The 19,180-nt window shown below is 37.7% G+C and overlaps 1 protein-coding gene across 1 annotated transcript in view; it reads right to left on the bottom strand.

Moving 5' to 3' along the window:
* Positions 1–18,222, bottom strand: part of NEBL (nebulette) — a 130,443-nt gene extending 112,221 nt beyond the window's left edge. The window contains exons 1-5 of the mRNA XM_055428212.2: positions 17,569–18,222; positions 17,408–17,479; positions 9,934–10,038; positions 7,693–7,803; positions 263–373 (exon numbers count right to left, since the gene is read on the bottom strand). Of these exons, the coding sequence (XP_055284187.2) occupies positions 263–373; positions 7,693–7,803; positions 9,934–10,038; positions 17,408–17,479; positions 17,569–17,649 (480 nt within the window). The 5' untranslated portion in view covers positions 17,650–18,222. The remainder of the gene's footprint in view (positions 1–262; positions 374–7,692; positions 7,804–9,933; positions 10,039–17,407; positions 17,480–17,568) is intronic.
* Between the last annotated feature and the right edge of the window lie 958 nt (positions 18,223–19,180).

Raw genomic sequence — 19,180 nt, 5'->3', positions numbered from 1 at the left:
AGGAAAGGCTGTTGGAAACCCAATTTCCAGGTCTGCTAGAAATATGTGACATTTTAAAGGCATTTTACAAGGTTCTAATAACCGCTGAGAGAATCATTCAGATGTGCTTCTGAATGGACATGGAGAGACAAAGATAAAAAAAAGATTTAAAGTCCTTTTTGAACAGGAGTGTTGTAACATTTAAACTTCAACAACTTATCCACTAGCCCTGACGCGAGTTAACTACAATTTTCCAGAAAATCATGAGGAATAGGTTGCTTACGTTACTCTGGTGCTTATTGACCTCCATGGCATGTTTGATCTCAGGCGGCTCCTTCATGTGGGCATAATCTGAGACTCCTTTGGCAGCGTCATGCTTCTGCCTGTAGGCAATCTGAAGGAGAAAACAAATAACTTGTTGGTTTCATTTGGAGGTGTATGAAATTTCTTACCCGTTAAATTTCAGTGTTTTGCTAGGATTTTACGTAGTATTTGGTCAAATTTGCCTAAGCCTTTATAACGAAATAATATACACAATACTTTAATCTTTGTGCTTCTGTTTAGACTAATTCCAACTCTGTGTCACTTATTTCAAGTTTTTGTCCACACGCTAAAATCCCTACTTGTATTCCTCTAGCTTAAATCTCATCTACAGTTTTGGGAAATCTTTCCACAACCAAGAGGTTTTATTTTAGGGTAATATATGTCCAAGGTTTAAATCCTGGGAAAGTAAATGACAAAACTGGGGAAACAATTGGATATTTAAAAGTGAATTGTTCATTTTTTAATTGACTGTTATAATTCTATGGAGGCACAACTATAATATTAAATAAACCTTATTAAAAGCCCTAACCTTTAGGAGAAAATATAATGAAAGTCTCACATATGTCAAGCCTTGTTCTCTGTTAGAGAAATAAGCACCTTCACAATGCCACCCATCGCTACCATGTTAAATCTGCCCCACACCTGGTTGGAGAGAAGGCGTGAGAATAATCAGAAGTACTTCAGAAGTAGAAATAACCAAACTCAAAAACAGAGTTAAAAATTAAAGAAGATCCCTAAGGCAGCAAATTATCCCCTTCCAGGTAGTCTATTCCTATATTATCCTGTTTATTTCCTTCATAAGTTTAAATTACAAGCTTTCATCTTTGTAAAATTACTTATTTTCTGTCTCCTATTACTAGAATGCAATTGTCTAATTCACTAAATCCTTATAACCCAGAATTACATAAACTGCAATAAACATTTGCTCAGTGAGTGAATAAATTAATAAATAAGTGAATAAATGAATAAGAAAAACATCTATTTCTGCTTTATTGACTATGCCAAAGCCTTAGACTGTGGGGATCACAATAAACTGTGGAAAATTCCGAAAGAGATGGGAATAACAGACCACCTGACCTGCCTCTTGAGAAACCTATATGCAGATCAGGAAGCAACACTTAGAACTAGACATGGAACAACAGAATGGTTCCAAACAGGAAAAGGGGTACGTCAAGGCTGTATATTGTCACCCTGCTTGTTTAACTTATACACAGAGTACATCATGAAAAATGCTGGGCTGGAAGAAGCACAAGCTGTAATCAAGATTGCCGGGAGAAATATCAATAACCTCAGGTATGCAGATGACACCACACTTATGGCAGAAAGTGAAGAAGAACTAAAGAACCTTTAGATGAAAGTGAAAGAGGAGAGTGAAAAAGTTGACTTAAAGCTCAACATTCAGAAAACTAAGATCATGGCATCTGGTCCCATCACGTCATGGGAAATAGATGGAAACAGTGGAAACAGTGTCAAACTATATTTTGGGGGGCTCCAAAATCACTGCAGATGGTGATTGCAGCCATGAAATTAAAAGACACTTACTCTTTGGAAGGAAAGTTATGACCAACCTAGAGAGCATATTAAAAAATAGAGACATTGCCAACAAAGGTCTGTCTAGTCAAGGCTATGGTTTTTCTCGTGGTCATGTATGGATGTGAGAGTTGGACTGTGAAGAAAGCTGAGCGCCAAAGAATTGATGCTTTTAAACTGTGGTGTTGGAGAAGACTCTTGAGAGTCCCTTGGACTGCAAGGAGATCCAACCAGTCCATCCTAAAGGAGATCAATCCTGGGTGTTCTTTGGAAGGACTCATGCTAAAGCTGAAACTCCAATACTATGGCCACCTCATGTGACGAGTTGACTCACTGGAAAAGACTCTGATGCTGGGAGGGATTGGGGGCAGGAGGAGAAGGGGATGACAGAGAATAAGATGGCTGGATGGCATCACCGACTTGATGGACATGAGGTTGAGTGAACTCCGGGAGCTGGTGATGAACAGGGAGGCCAGGCGTGCTGTGATTCATGGGGTCGCAAAGAGTCGGACACGACTGAGCGACTGAACTGAACTGAACTGACTGAGAATAAAACAAGAATAAATTAATGAATTACTTTTAAATTAAAATATATGTTAAAAGTTTAATGATAAGATGTTAAATGAAATTGGACTTACTTGGTGTAAAATATGTGTGCTTAGTGCTTAGTACAACTATCCAAGTTCAAATTGCTTTTCTGACTTCCCCACCCAAGTTTTTTTTTTTTTTTAACTTCCAGTGAAAGAGAACTCAACCTGGGCATCACAGTTTTGAAATTTTGCAGGTTCTGACACAAAATTCTTCCTTTAATGAAACTCAAATCTATCTCCCAGCAATGCAACCATTTGGCCATACAGGAGTACTCTAATTTATAGGACAGAACTCTAAACGTGGGAATCCAGCTCTCAATCACTCCCAGACTATCTGTGCAGATTAAGGCACTAAACCCCTGTATACTCTACACACTCTCAAAAGTACAAATTCCAACTGTTCCACCTCTTTGTTAAGGTGTCCACAATATACCAGATATGACGTGACTGGTCCTAATTAGAATTCTTCAGTTTAATCTAGGGATCATCTCTAATGTGCTATATGCTGTTAATACATCCATCGGTCCAGTTCAGTTTAGTTCAGTCGCTCAGTCGTGTCCGACTCTTTGTGACCCCATGAATCACAGCATGCCAGGCCTCCCTATTCATCACCAACTCCCAGAGTTCACTCAAACTCATGTCCATCGAGTCAGTGATGCCATCCAGCCATCTCATTCTCTGTTGTCCCCTTCTCCTCCCGCCCCCAATCCTTCCCAGCATCAGAGTCTTTTCCAGTGAGTCAACTTGTCACATGAGGTGGCCAAAGTATTGGAGTTTCAGCTTCAGCATCAGTCCTTCCAATGAACACCCAGGATTGATCTCCTTTAGGATGGACTGGTTGGATCTCCTTGCAGTCCAAGGGACTCTCAAGAGTCTTCTCCAGCACCACAGTTCAAAAGTATCAATTCTTCGTTGATCAACCTTTCAGTTCAGTTCAGTCGCTCAGTCGAGTCCGACTCTTTGCGACCCCATGAATCACAGCACGCCAGGCCTCCCTGTCCATCACCAACTCCCGGAGTTCACTCACACTCATGTCCATCGAGTCGGTGATGCCATCCAGCCATCTCATTCTCTGTCGTCCCCGTCTCCTCCCACCCCCAATCCTTCCTAGCATCAGACTCTTTTCCAGTGAGTAAACTCGTCGCATGAGGTGGCCAAAGTATTGGAGTTTCAGCTTTAGAATGAGTCCTTCCAAAGAACACCCAGGATTGATCTCCTTTAGAATGGTCTGGTTGGATCTCCTTGCATAGATCATGCCAATTTCCTTTTGGTTACTATGTTGAGATTTCTGTCAACAAATGCCCCTAAGTCTTGTTCACTCCTGCTTAGCTCTGTTCCTACATCTGATTATTAAGCCTCCCATATAGCACCTCATATTATTCCAGTGATAATTCATCTTGCTAGAAATTGTTCACTGATTTAATCCACCAGGAAATCTAATTTTGATGAACATATCTTTAAAATTTTCAACAATTAATTATGTTAAACAGAAACCCATTAAGAACCTCCATTCAGGCTGAGAAAGCCCATCATCCCAGTTCCATTACATTCTATAACTCGGTGGGGGGAGGAGTTTAATGGGTGGCCCAGTCTCTCAAGCCAAGGAACAACTTTTATGAGATCTGCTACAAGTAAAAAGAACTAGCATATGCCTGTCTCCTTTCTGCTGGATGCTGGGTTGATTCTGTGTTTTTGACCGTGGTACTTGTGACATTATAAACATAACCAATGCAGCTGATCGTTTTGTGGGTTATCATAGAAGTAGTGAGTCATCAAGCCCAATTTTAAAGAGCACTCTTTCTTAAAAAGGCTATGTAATTTTCTACTTGCTGCATTAAAATAGTCATTTCATTTATAGCTGCTACTAAGCACCACTTTAGAATTAAGATTACATCAAATTGGAGGCAGCTGAACTTTAATTTATCATATTAATTTTCATCCTTAAAATAGCTAATGGAAACGTATGTTGAGCTAATAAATTTTCTAATAAATTTGATTTCTTAGGATGTGTCGTTATTATGCAGCATTTCCCTAGGTTAACACTGTGTTCTTCATACCTTGTGAGTTAAGGTTGCTATGGCACTAGACACCTAACTAGGGGAACATATTTGCAGTAGTCTTACATAAACTATATGTAAATATGTTTACACAAGGAATATATACATTTATCTTATATATTTCATCTTATATGTTTATATCTCATCTCTACATATATAAAAGATGTATTATATTTCTGATTTGCAGTATATTTCATAACTACTATATAGGTACTGAAGTGAAAGTGGCTCAGTCGTGTCCAGTTCTTTGCAACCCCATGGACTATACAATTCTCCAGGCCAGAATACTGGAGTGGGTCCCCTTTCCCTTCTCCAGGGGATCCTCCCATCCCAGGGATTGAACCCAGGTCTCCCCCATTGCAGGCAGATTCTTAGCAGCTGAGCCACAAGGGAAGCCCAAGAATACTGGAGTGGGTAACCTATCCCTTCTCCAACAGATCTTCCTGACCCAGGAATCTAACCGGGGTCTCATGCATTTCAGGCAGATTCTTTACCAACTGAGCTATCAGGGAAGCCAATCCCATAACAGCAACCCTGAAGCTCCGGGAAAAGGACCTTGTGGCCACTGTAGATACAAACATAAGCTCTCATAAACCTTCGCCGTTCAGATGCCTGAGCAGCCTGTATCACTTCTATAATAAGGGATTATTTAGCCTCAGCGTGAGACAGCCCCTGTGAGAAGGGTCTCACCACTTCATGGCACAGTCGATCCATTTCCAGAAACTTTCTTTGTGATCTTTGTAAAATTTTTAGTGAGAGTTATCTAACAATATGTCCTCCTAAAATCTCTATATCTGTCTCTCTTTTTTTAAGGGATTTCTATGTATCAGTCATTTTCTATAAGGAGCATTAACCTTGTCACTTCAATCTGAATATAAGCATTTGAGAATGTTTGCAAATTGATTTGAAGATAATAATTTGTCCCAATATCAAAAGTTTAGGATAGTTTTCACTAGAAACTGTAACATGCTTACATTTTAGAATTTGCCTCATATTCTATTTCAGGTTGCCACAAATCTGATACTATCTGGACACAGTAAAAGGTTAGTTCTTTAATTATCACAGATACTATTAAATTGTTCTACTTTCTTGCCTTTCATTATCAGGTAAGCTCTGAGAATTCCAATTTTAACAATAATAAAATAGATTTATGTGTATCTAAAGAAATGTTATTATAATTACATAAATCTTTGAAATAGACACCCTCTTCAGAATCCAGGTATTCCCTTTCTAACAAGTTCAAAGACTAATTATGACCCTGGGCAGTGATGCTTCTTGAGAGCACATATATTTCTTTCTTAGGGTGCATATTCTCCTCTGAAATAATACCTGTTACCAATTAAGTGACAATTCTGGAAAAAAATAGGAACAGATTCCAAAATGTCCAATATGGATTACTTTTTATGCTAAGTTCTATGTACACATAGTTGTGTACTATAGACATGCTTATGCCATAAAAATTTGAGGAAAGTTGTACACTTCCAAAGTAATTAAGAATGTAAATATCTGAAAATGTTACCTTCCCAAGTAAGTATAAAACTAAGAAAAGATTTTTCTTTTCTTTATTGTATAACTGATGCTTATAATTATTATCGCAAAAATCTTGTCAAATATCAAGTGTTTTAATTATTTGCTTTATAAAGTACTCTGTATGATTAGCAAGTGGCTGGGTTACCAGATGTTGGGTGGGAAAAAAAGGGCGGTCCTATTAGTCATGGTCAGCCATGCAGAGCCCTGACATATATTTTTAGCCTCATGTTGCACAGTTGAGATTAGCTTACTGCCAAGCTGGGTACACAGTGGACATTTAAGTCTGTGATAATGAAGTACTTAAAGATATTCTTCAAAGAATAACTATACTTGGTGTTGTTCAAGAGTAATCTATTTTCAGACTATTTTTAAATTATCTATGTATCCTCTACTTAAAAATAAAAGGATTCTGGAGAAAGAAGTGAACTTGTTTAATTTAAAAAAAAAAAGACGGGTAGAAATAGTAAGAAAGAGGTGGTAATGGATAGAGCTTAGAACCCAGACTCTAGAGCAAATTCACCCATGTTCATATGCTGGCTCTGCTATTTGTTAGCTGTATGACCTTGGGCAAGTCACCTAACCTCTCTGTGCTTCAGTTTCCACATCTCCAAAATGAGACTATCTCATGGAGTTGTGAGCATTAAATGATATAAATATATGTGAAATGAAGAGAAAAGTACCTGACACATAGTGAGCATTTTTATGTATTTATTATTAACCAAAAATGAAGGATGAAAAATATAAACTATGTAAAAGGAAACATTTCTTTTTAAAAAATTAATCAACTGAACAAAAATCCATTTTACAAGTATTTGTTGAACATCCCTTATGTTCTAGGAGTCCCTAGACTCCTAAGCACAGAGATGGAGCAGGGAACAAGACAGATGAGGTTCCTGCTCTCTTATGGATGAATAAAGTAACCAAAAAAAAAAAATCAGAGTGTACTATGAAGAAAACATAGCAATAATATGAGTGAGAAAGAGGTGAAATATTCTATTTCGAAATTCTGTTTTAAGGAACACAGTAGATTAAATGCATTAAGGACCTTCCGTGTTAATGTATTCTAAAAGGAAAATTACTCCTAAACTCTCATGGATTCAAAATGAGTTTACATGATGATAGTTCTTAAGTCTGTCTGCAACTTGCAATCATTAAAATAGCCATTTCCACCTGGTGGAGGCTTTTTTGGGAGCCTGAGAAAGTCTAAGTGAAAACACCATCCACGAGAAAAAAAAAAAAAATTCAGGAACCACTTATCTAATTGAGGGAGCACAGATCTGTGGGTCCTGACTTTGGTTAACCATTAACTCTTTATGTGACTTTTAATAAGCTATGGGTATGTTCTCTCACAAGTTAAATCAAAGACTAGTTTAATATTTGCTATAAGATTGTAATCTAAGTAGATTGTCTAAATAAGATTCATGTTTGCTCTGTGAGTAGTGGTGAATGGGACCAGGAAAGACTGTACCATGTAACTAACACACGGGCAGGTCCTTGTTCCGATCTGCGACTATCAGTGACCGTCACTGTCGTGACTGCGGACAGAACATGAATCAGCTGCTTCCAATGTTTCACTCCATATTTAATATCTAAGACAAACAGATCTTTATAGAATGCTAAACAATGTGTATTAGGTATATATTTGATTCACATAATCATATAATAATTTAGGAGAACCATACCTCACTCTGTAGCTGGGTAACTTCTCTGGCAAAGACACTGTCAATTGTGGCTGGCATCTGCTTATAAAGAGAATTGGAAAGGTCTGCCTTAATGGTGCCTTTGTATTTTGCCTAGGGGGGTAAGAAAGAAAAGAAAAATAAATATGTCTTAGTTTTCCTTTTACTGTGAATATTGAAAGAGAATAAAGAAAAGTACTTTCTTAGGAAACAAATTAGTTGGGATTGACATACATACACTGCTAGGTAACTAATGAGAACCTACTGTATAGCTCAGGAACTCTACTCCAGGCTCTATAGTGACCTAAATGGAAAGGAAATCCAAAAAAAGAGGGGATATATGTATACGAATAGCTGATTCATTTTGTTGTACGGCAGAAAATAACACTGTAAAGCAACTATCCTCCAATAAAATATTTTTAAATATATAAAGTCAACTTTAATCTCAGATACCGAACCCGATGGTCCCATTAGAAGAAATAAATCCAATTTATCATGGCAAAACCTTTCAATCAAACATGCAAGAAAATAACAACTGGAAGAGGGGGGCTGAGGGATAGGAGAAATAGGTGCAAAGCGGTCAAAAGGTACAAGCTTCCAGTCATAAAATCAATACATGGGGACATAAAATCCAGCATGGTGGCTACAGTTAATAAAACTGTATCACATATTTGAAAGTCACCAAGAGAGTAAATCTTAAAAGTAATCATCATAAGGGGAAAAAAAGAAATAAGATGTGTGACTCCATATGATGACAGACTTATTGTGGTGGTCCTTTCACAGTGCATACAAATATGGAATCCTGTAATATAATATTCCACGTCAATTATACCTCAAATGAAAATTTAATTAAATCAATTTAGTTAAATAATGGCTATTTTTCTACTTAAACCCATGCACATTTCTAAAAGTAATTCTATTTGTGTATCAACAATTTCATATACTTGATCATCAAAAAATATATGAGAATGAGACATTTGAGCTGTTCCAGAAAACACAAGTCATTAGAATTTGTCAAGTCTTCTTAGCTTCTTCCACCACAATGGTGGGGTGCTGAGGTGGGGGAGCTTTTTTGCTGTTTTTGCACTTTCCCACATACAATCTGCACTGCCTGTAAATGATCTCAGTCATTACTCATAAAGAGAGACACTCATTCACTGTTTCCTCTTGGGAAGATTAGGTTCAAAGGAATGTAACAGATTACCCTCTTCCTTTTTTTTCTCTGTAGTTAACTCCTTCAGGAAAAAAACTCAATTAATAATTAAGAACACCAAGCATTTCTCTGTGAAGGAGAAATAATATTTAATAGCTTACCCAAGTAAACAAAACTGTGGCTTTCCCCACTCTATCCACAAGTCCCTGATGTTACTCCTACTTGGAGCCAGATTTGAGTGTTGATTCATTGAGCATATAGCTTGTGTAAGCCTTGTGCTCCCATAACTCTTCAGATTTTCATACTTAAAATTTACCAGTTTTCTTCAAAATGCTTTCATGTTGGCAGAAATAATCCCAAGAATGTCATGTTGATCTTTTTCCAATAACTTACGAAACACTAGAGGTCAGTCATCTACAACACTATCTAATCATCTTCTTTTCGAGTTTATCTCTTCAAAATGATCTAGTCACAGACACTGGCATTGCCTCATCATAAAAATCACTGTTAACATTGTGCTTTATAAGACAACATAAGCTGCAGTTCTACATGCGCTCAGAAAAAGATTATACATTTTTCAGCTGGAAAATGAACATAGCGCATTTCTTACTCTATGGTTCCATAGCAGGTATCTCTGTTGAACTGATCCTAACCAAAAATAGTTCAAATTGATCTGAAGTTACTTACCAAAGCACCACATTTTATGGAATCTGCTGATAAGTTTGACTTATTTTCAAAATGAGATTGGATCATTTATATCTAATGTCTGTTAAGAAATAAAATAATGGAACTTCTGAGACTATTTTGCCAGTATTTTCTATTGAATAAAAATATATCCTTTTTATTTGATGTAAATAAAAAAAGGTTAGAGTCAATATAGTTATATATAACAAAATGTATCAACAATAGATGATAAGCTACCAGTTTACATAAGTTAATTGACATAAAGCATAGAATTACATATACAGATATTATTAATATCAACATTAAGTGGTATTATCTGAAACATGATTCTCTAATTTTAATACACAAACTTTTATCTACATAAATAGAAAATAATCCAAGTCATTTAAAAAGTTTTGATACCTCACCTCAGAAATAAAAGCACCAATGTGTTTTACATGGTTTAGCATAGGCGTGTCAGTCACAAACGTACACTTGTCTTTAGACTTTTTATACTCTTCTTTATAATGGATCTAAAAGAGAGAACATTTTACATAAGAGAAAAAAACAACTTAACGCTCCCTTTTTGAACAGAAGAATTAACCTGTGCAAGTCTCTTCTCTGAAATAAATACTCCATGGTATTACCTAGACATGCTGGATTAGAGGAGGGGGCATAAATTGTGGCCACAGTGGGATTCTGGTTACTAATTCAGTTCAGTTCAGTTGCTCAGTCGTGTCCGACTCTTTGCGACCCCATGAATCACAGCACGCCAGGCCTCCCTGTCCATCACCAACTCCCGGAGTTCACTCAAACTCATGTCCATCGAGTCAGTCATCCTCTGTCGTCCCCTTCTCCTCCTGCCCCCAATCCCTCCCAGCATCAGGGTCTTTTCCAATGTGTCAACTTATTTACACTCAAATCAAAGGTTGAATATCCAATTTATGGGAACCCATAGGCCTCCCCAACCTCCTCCCCTCCCCCAAGCATAGAACCCACCCAGAAAGCGTGTCACCTGTGGAGATCACTGCAGAATGCCCCCTTGTGGTGGCCCGCAGACAAATGGGACAAAGTTCAGAAATGCTTAGCTGAGCAATCCTCATTTCTTCTTTCCAATTCGCTAGTGAGAGGAATCACTCTTTCTCCCCTTGGGAGAGGCCAGGATTACTCTGCGAGAAGATCCCGCATGGACAGATAAGTCAAAAAGAAGTCAGGAACTATAGAGAGGGACCTGAAATGTAATCCCACTGTCACACCAATTGCCATCCAATCTGAAAACGGGGCAGGCAAAACTTATGACTGTTTGGGAGGATGAAGGCAATTTGCTGAAAGTTGTATCACCCTGTAATAAAGTCATGTTTATCTACCCAAGACTGTAAATACTTAGACTGAAAAAAAGTCATAGTTCAGATGATAAATTACATGGCCTCTCTAATTACAGCCTAAAAGTGAAGTTTAACGGTATACACTACCTGGTTCTTAAAGAACATGACTAATGTTGATGTTACACTTTAACATGACATAGAGATTTTACCATATTTGAACAGACCTAAGGGGCATTATTTGACCTGAGGTATAACCAGCCACAAACATACTGAGTAACGTTATTTTCAATGCCGTATTTCATGGTAATGACTCAGATATTAGATGCTGACCACATTAAACATTTGCTTTATTCATGAAATCAACATTAGAACATATTTATCTTATCTGAGCACTAAATTGCTTTTTCTTCTCAGAGATTAGCCATAATTTTAGGTCTCTGCAAATCACCATCCTTAGTCACTAGTAATTAAACTGTTAATGGCACTATGATAAATAGTAGGCTATTTTGATCATAAGGAGAAAAAAAAGTATCTCCGTTCTATAATTCAGCATGAGAGAAAATAAGCTATCATTAGGCTTAAGTTTGGCTCATTATTTCTATCTTTCGCCACCATCTCTTCCCTCTCCCATTCACATTCTTCACAGCAGTGGTATGTGCTGTGGCTACAGCCTCTGATAAGCTCTGACTTGAGCAGAATGCTCAGGACAGGAGCTAGGGATAAAGGTGAAGCATTTACTTCCTCTGCTATGCAGGCAAGTAGTTCAGTTTTAAGTGTGCTCTCCATTCCTTTCTTTGGTCTTTATTTAAAAGATACACACACACACATACAGCTACTATATGCTTATTGTCACTCATATTGTATTTCTAATGAATTTTACAATATGAGAGACAGTAAGCACATGATCTTAAATTTTTATATAAAGAATACCGCAAATTAGTAGCTTTCATATACTAGGAGAACTAGAAAAAATAGATGAAAGGGAACCACGTCGATGATTAATACTAAATCTTAGGTAAAATAAAAATTACTGAATAGACAGTCAATTCCAAATCTAACAGATGGCCCCATCTATTGGATAGATTGCCTGTCCAATCCCTTTCTTTCCTAACAATAGAACTCAAGTGTATTTATGGGAGGAGATACGCCCCTACCGCAGCCGCAAAGGACAAATTGCTCTGAGACAGGCATGGCTTTCTCATTCCCTTTGGCCAGTGATCGGTTGGGGAGGACAGGTGCCCAGTTCTGGCCATGAGATATTCTTGGAAGTCTCCCCAGCATTATTCCTGGTGACGCTCGTACAAGGGGAGAGACTTGCTGACACAGCCCATTGACACCTCACCCGTCCACCTTCTGTCTTCCCCAACCACAGGAAAACAGCAGGAACCAGGCCATCACAAGACAATAAACCACCATACCAATGATGGCAGAGCAGAAGGCAAGGAGCCTGAGAGACCGATAACATCAAGGCTGATCCAGGATTCATCTCAAAATAATAGTCATCTATCTGTTAAGACCCTGTGCTAGGATTTGCATGTTCTGTGCAGCCATCTGCACTCACAACCAAAACACAATCCAAAGGTGATGATTTAATGTCAATAAGATGCCCTAAATAATTTACTTTCTGCTGACCTCACCCATTAATCCCACCATGTCTCAACTACAGTTCAACTTAAATTAGTTGAATGTGCTTCCTCTTCTTAGCCTAGTTTCTTTCACTTTAGTATGAGACCAGCTAATGGCCGAAAGCAGAAGACAGATGTAGAAATGTTAGAGGGTATTTCCTTTTACAAGCATTCTTAACCAGAAGGAGCTAGGAAGTCTTTTCACAAATGGAACCACATTGGCTAAACACAATGAACCCTGGAAGACAGAACTGCGGCTCCAGCACTGTATGTTAACTGAGGCGCTCAGAGCCAAGGCTGCTCTCCCAAGTTTCTGAACACCATTGGAGCTTTCTCTGGAGGGGTAACCATGGAATCCCATGTTTTCAGCATCGGGAAGGGTTACCCACAATAAACAATGTTCACTTGCCTGGAAAATGTTCTTCCTGCTGCCACACAAATGAACACCCTAAAAAGGTTTGAATCAAAACACTGAGTCAGAGGCTTCTGGCAGATGCGGGCTCACTTGCTCTGCAGAGACTCTTTATCCTAATTTACAAGAAACATACAAAGGGTCCCTTTTAACCTACTATTTTTTATGACCACCCTACAAAAGGCTCCCAGATCCATGATGCTGACTGCTCAGTGTAGTCAGTGGGTTTGATTTATTCAAGGAATTGATTAGATTGCTGAGTAACAGGACAAAATACCAAAGAGAGGATATCTGGGGAAATGAAAACATGGCTAAGAGAAAAATAAAAAAGGCTGCCTCAGAGAACCAGGTGTCTTTCAAGATTGGGAAGTGAGCTATGCAGAGGGAAAACCCCACAGTATGGGCAGAGCATGTGCAAAGCAGAAACTAGGCAAGGCAAAAAAAAATAAATAAAAAATAATTTTTTTTAAATGCCTCATAGTGATCCCCAAAATGAAGCCATCTGATCTGAAAAACAGACATTTCTTTCTATGGAGAATTCTAAATAGTGCAAGCCTTCCAGGACTTATCTCTAGGCCATTCTTACTTAACATTTTAATGAATTGTCTGGCAGGGGCATGATACAGCGAAGTCTGCAGGTCTGCTGATGACCTCTCACTCTTATGGAGAGGGAGATGGTAAACTGAAAGAGACAAACAGCAGAAGCTCTCAAAGGGCTGTGCGAGAGGGTGGGCCACTACAGATTAGATCATCTCTAGCAAGGGAAAATCACTCAGACTATTAAAAGAGGATGGGCCCTACATGATCAGCTACAAGTCAGAAAATAGGACTGGAAATGGCTGAGGATGCTGTCCTTACTGAGGCTGATCTAACAGCTTTCTGTGGCCCCCTTTAGTCCAAGAAACTGCAAATATCATCACAAAGCAGGCAGGAAACAGTATGTTTCCCTACTCATAATCACAGCCATCCACATCTGGACCTCTGCACACAGTTCTCGTTATTACATCCTGATAAAGACACATGAAAGCTCGAAGAGATCCAGAGAGGAATGATCAGAATGATAACGAAGAGGATATAGAGAGACTGTGCCATGAAGAGAAGTCCATGAAACCAACTTTCTCATATGGAAAATGGATCAGAGTTGTGAGGGGCTACCAGCCAGACGCTGGACTTGGCCAAATCTAAACCTGATTCTTGTCCCCATCCCTGACCAGTCAGGTGGCCAAGGACAAGCTACTCGATGCCGGGTTTCACCACCTCTGAACTAAGGCTCACGGGGCCTATGGCACTAGCTCACTGTGGCATGAAATGAATGCAGTATTTCATGTGGAGTGCCTGGCACACAACAGCAGAGAAAGGACATCGTGGTGGCCAAGGTTTGGGAGTCAGATAGACCTTGTTCCAAATCCCATGTCAGTGTCTCACTAGCTGTGTGATTTGATCAAGAAAATGTGAGCCTGGGACTTCCCTGGTGGTCCAGTGGTTAAGAATCAGCCTTGCAATGCAAGGGATGCAGGTTCAATCCCTGGACAGGGAACTAAGACCCCACATGCTATGGAGAAGCTAAGACTGCAGGCTGCAACCAGAGAGTCCATATGCTGCAATGAAAAATACCACATGCTGCAACAAAGACATGATGCAGCTAAACAAACATAAATAAGAAAATGTGAGCCAGCTTCTTAAAGCTTCAAGATGTAGGACTCTACAAAGCAGGCAAACAGAAAACCAAATTCACATGGTGACAAGCTGCAAACAGATTGCCTTCAAACAAGCAAAAATGTTCAGGTAAACACATGGATTTCCCCCTTGGGATATAAAGGATTATAAAACAAAACTAAAGTCCTTCAAGGTTTGTCTTTAAGAATGAGACTGGGGCAAAGACAGGTGGACTAAATTAAATGTGAGCACGAACAGATGGACACTATCAGAGACATAATAAAGACTTGACTGGAACTCCAATCTAACTCAATTCGTCCTTTCTATATTTGCTTTTAGCTCCGTATTGATGCAATTTCAAATATACATTTTAGACCACCATCTAGTCATGCAGACAACACAACAAAGAAAAGAATTTCAAATTTAAGTTAATCTGCTCCATATAAAAACATTGATAATACCAAATGTGAATGAACAAGTTATTACTTAATAATACTCTTTAATTACATTTCTGAAAACAATAGAAATTTGATTCAGTCCAATCCCTGAAACTCTTCCAGAAAGGGTAAATTAAAATCTGATTTTAAAATGATTGTACAAACTCTTGATTCTTTTTTTTTTTTAAGAGACAAAGAAAGTAATTGTTCAGACTGCTCATTGGTAAATATAAAAACTTCAAAAATTGAACCAGTATTTTAATAAGTATGAAATTCTCTTTGGAAACAAAATGTAAACATGTACACAGATGTAAATTAGACCACAGTAGTGTGATCTAAATATTTAAGTAGAACAGGCTATACAATATAAACCTATAATAAACAGAAATTACTCTCACGTATTTGACTTCATCTACATGAGAGTGAAATAACACGGCTTTTGCTTTGTGAAAACAGTAAAGGCCATCGCCCCTCACTACAAGATTGGTTTTGAAATCACTGAGAAATGTTCTTATCACCTACTAACTAAAGTTGTCACTTTAATAGCTTATATAACTTGACTCAGCCACAAACACACCTCAAACAAAACAACACTGGAAGAGGTACTATCTCCAGTGTTACGGAACTTGAAGTTTTAAACAGTCACATAACTAATATTTGTGTAATACATAATAATAAAGCTAAGGTAAACTTTGCATGAAAGCTATAGGACAGATAACATGGCAGGCTGGCTAAGAGACAGGGCTTCATGTTCAAGTCCTACTTCCCACTACTTAACTGTGTGATCCAGGCAAACTACTTAACCTCTCGGACTTAGCCTTCCTTTCCCCCACCTCTAAAATGGGAAAACAAGAGGACCTGCCTCACAAGCTGCCTTACCTGGCACTTGTTGCTGCTGCTGCTGCTAAGTCGCTTCAATCGTGTCCGACTCTGTGTGACCCCAGCAGCCCACCAGGCTCCCCTGTCCCTGGGATTCTCCAGGCAAGAACACTGAAGTCCTCAATAAATCTTAGCTGCTGCTGCTTTTACTATCACTGTTGTTGCTGTTATCATTTCATTATTATTATAGCTGACAAAGAACTTTTACATATAGCAGCTTGTGATGAATATTAAGAAATGGCACAAAGAAACACTCAATTTAAAATTTAATTACATTACATGTCATGTATACAGGAAGGGGTCTGATTTCCACCATACCAGCTCTTCTAACAAACCAAAAGAGAGCACAGAATCATATATAAAATGTGATTGGATGGATACAAAATTAATTTATAGAGACAATTGTTAATAACCGCTAGCATCTCTTTACTCACAATATTCCAGACAATTTACTAAACACTTCAAATGTTTTATTATTTCTTAATCTTAGTATTTTAAACACTTCCCTTGAGGAACTGTGTCCTGCCAGCCTGCCCAGGGTTGCTGTTGAACTACTCAGGCAGGCCGATTTCAGAGAATACTGACTATATGGCCCAGGATTGATTTCCTCTGCAAATAAAAGTTTGTAAACTATTCTGATCATCTTGCTTAAGAACAACAACAGAAACAACCAGTTCTCTGCTCCCCTTTCTAGATAAGACAGGCACCTGCTCACACTTCATGAGCCATCTTCCCTGTGTACCAGCAATTCTCTAAATTCTCATCCCCAGAGAAGAACACATTTCCCTTGCTTCTACCATCCTAGTTTACATATTTACTACAGATAAATAGGTAGACAGAAAATATATAGATTGCTGTTGTTCAGTCACTAAATTGTGTCTGACTTTTTGTGACCCAAAAGACTGCAGCACACCAGGCTCCTTTGTCCTCCACTGTCTCCCAGAGTTTGCCCATATTACTTAATTCTGTAATTCTAGGATTCCCTCAATATACAACATAAACTGATCCCAGTTAACAAAAAAAAGTCACAACAACAATGCTCCGCATCATCCACATCCAGTTCAGAGTTCTCAACATGCAGTTCAGTAAACTGTGAATCCTAAATTGCTAATAAATGTTAGATGCACATAGAAACATTCATGTTTCTGGTCTAGAAAACTACTGGATTCATCAGATTCCATAAAAGCTACTCAAAATGCTAAAAACCATTCATTTAGATGGAGATCCTCTCAAAACAAACTACATCATTACACGAATTATGAAAGGCTTTGTATTCTCAATGGAATATGGTCAGAAATTTGATGCTTTATGATTTCACACCAGAGTGACAGTGTTCAAGAAGAGACCAGATTCTGGCTTAAGAACATTGAGACATGTCCCCACAGAAATTATCTGTCTAGGTGACCTTGGAAAAACCATCTAACATTTCTGGACTTAGTTCCATGATTTGGAAAATCACTGGGTTTTAAATAAATGATTTCAGGGTTTTCTCCTCAGCTCTCTGATTCTATGATATAATCATGCCACATACGCAAGGCAAAACAGATAAAAATTCTTAAGCCACTTACATCACTAATGAGTTCAGTGCACCTTTTGGCCAATTCCATACTCAGGTCTTCAATAACAGGCTTAAAGAATACCTGCCCAGGGAAAAAGGAAAGGAAATATTTTTCTCATCATCAGCTTTAAGGAATAAACACCAAGCCTTAGCAAGTGCCTTCTCACCTACCTTGTCTTCTTCATTTTCTTCTTCCCCTGTTTTTTCTTCTTCAGTTTCATCTTTCACATCCTCAAATACAGGAACCCTCATTTTTACTCCTTATATATATATGTGTGTGTGGGTATATATATATATAATTCACAAGTGCAGCACCTTTTTATATACTGCAGCACCCTTGAGATCTTGGCATCTCTGTGTTCTGGCAGAAATGACCTTGCCCAGCCCTCCTCCCCATTTAGCTCACTCTTCACCCTCCTTATCACAGCTGTGAGTGAGTGGATAGAACCAGATCACTAAGGTTGGCAAGGACCAGCCTCATAAGAGGAAAGAATATTTTAATAGGCAAATTCAATTTTGTGAACTTTTCAAGTCAACATTCTTTAAACTGAGACAAGTTTATTAACATTTCATGAATTCAATTCATTCATAAAATAGTTTGAACAAGACTTGGAGATTCTGGGAAAACCACTCAGCTATAACACTCAAGATAACACAGTGTAAAGCCTACTATCTCAAAGATTCCTCAACTCCATCTAAATAAAGCTTTCACTGGAATGTCAGACATACCCCAGAGTTGGTATGGTGAATCTGGATCATTAAACTCATTTCATTAAGTTAAATTAAAATTTTTATGAGACATATATATACTTTTTCAGTCTAAAAAATACTTTATATTAGCTGATTAAAGGCTAGTAATTTATCATGAAAAGCCCTTTGAACCACTTCGAAGAATCTATTCTGAGGTAATTATGGTTGTTAATCATACATTGCTATTGTATTATTTTAATTGTAAACATCATTAAACATGAGAAGCTATAGTTAACATGGGTTGATATATTATTTAAGAATTCTAGAAACATCATTATTTCAAAAAATAATAAGTACCCTCTTTCAATTCTGCCTATTGGGTCAATTTTTACAAATTTCACTAGATATTTGTATATTTCTCAATGTGTAATACACGCTTGGAAAGGTTTAGAAGAATAAACTATAACAATATTTACAATGCAGTATGTATCACCAGTTATATAATTTAAAATGTATTTCTCAAAGCAAATCCTTTAATGGCAACTGAGGTAGTTCTAAGACTATACAGTTCAATTTATCAATTTGGTTTTTTAAATCCTAGGATAAATCAATATTTATAAAGCCGCAGTATATCATGTGGGACTTAATAAAAAGTACCTTATGGTGAATAATGAAACAAATGATATAAAACATAACTTTAATCAAAAAATACATTCCAAGCAGAAAAGTATAATAATGTTTTCTCTTAATAGCATATCTAGGTTTTTTTTTCATTTTTGGAGTATAATAGCTTTACAATGTTGTGTTAGTATCATATTTAGTTTTAAATTTTTAAAATTGCCTTGGCCTTGCCTAAAAATTCCGAAAAGAAAAAAATTCTATACAATCATCATGTATAGATGTCTCAAATTGTGTTGTATGAGGCTAAACTTATACAGAACACTCTGAAAGGGAAAAGGGAGTTTCTTAAACAAACATGTCTGGGGAAATCTGTATACTAATCAATACCCCTGCCACTTAGAGATCCACAAGGCATAATGACACAGCAGAAGCTCCCACACCACACCTTAGAACCACAACCAAGAACTATTTA

The sequence above is a fragment of the Moschus berezovskii genome, chromosome 15 (assembly GCF_049115385.1).
Source record: "Moschus berezovskii isolate FMDL1 chromosome 15, NW_MosBer_1.0, whole genome shotgun sequence".
NCBI lineage: Eukaryota > Metazoa > Chordata > Mammalia > Artiodactyla > Moschidae > Moschus > Moschus berezovskii.
This window is presented reverse-complemented; position numbering and strand designations above follow the sequence as displayed.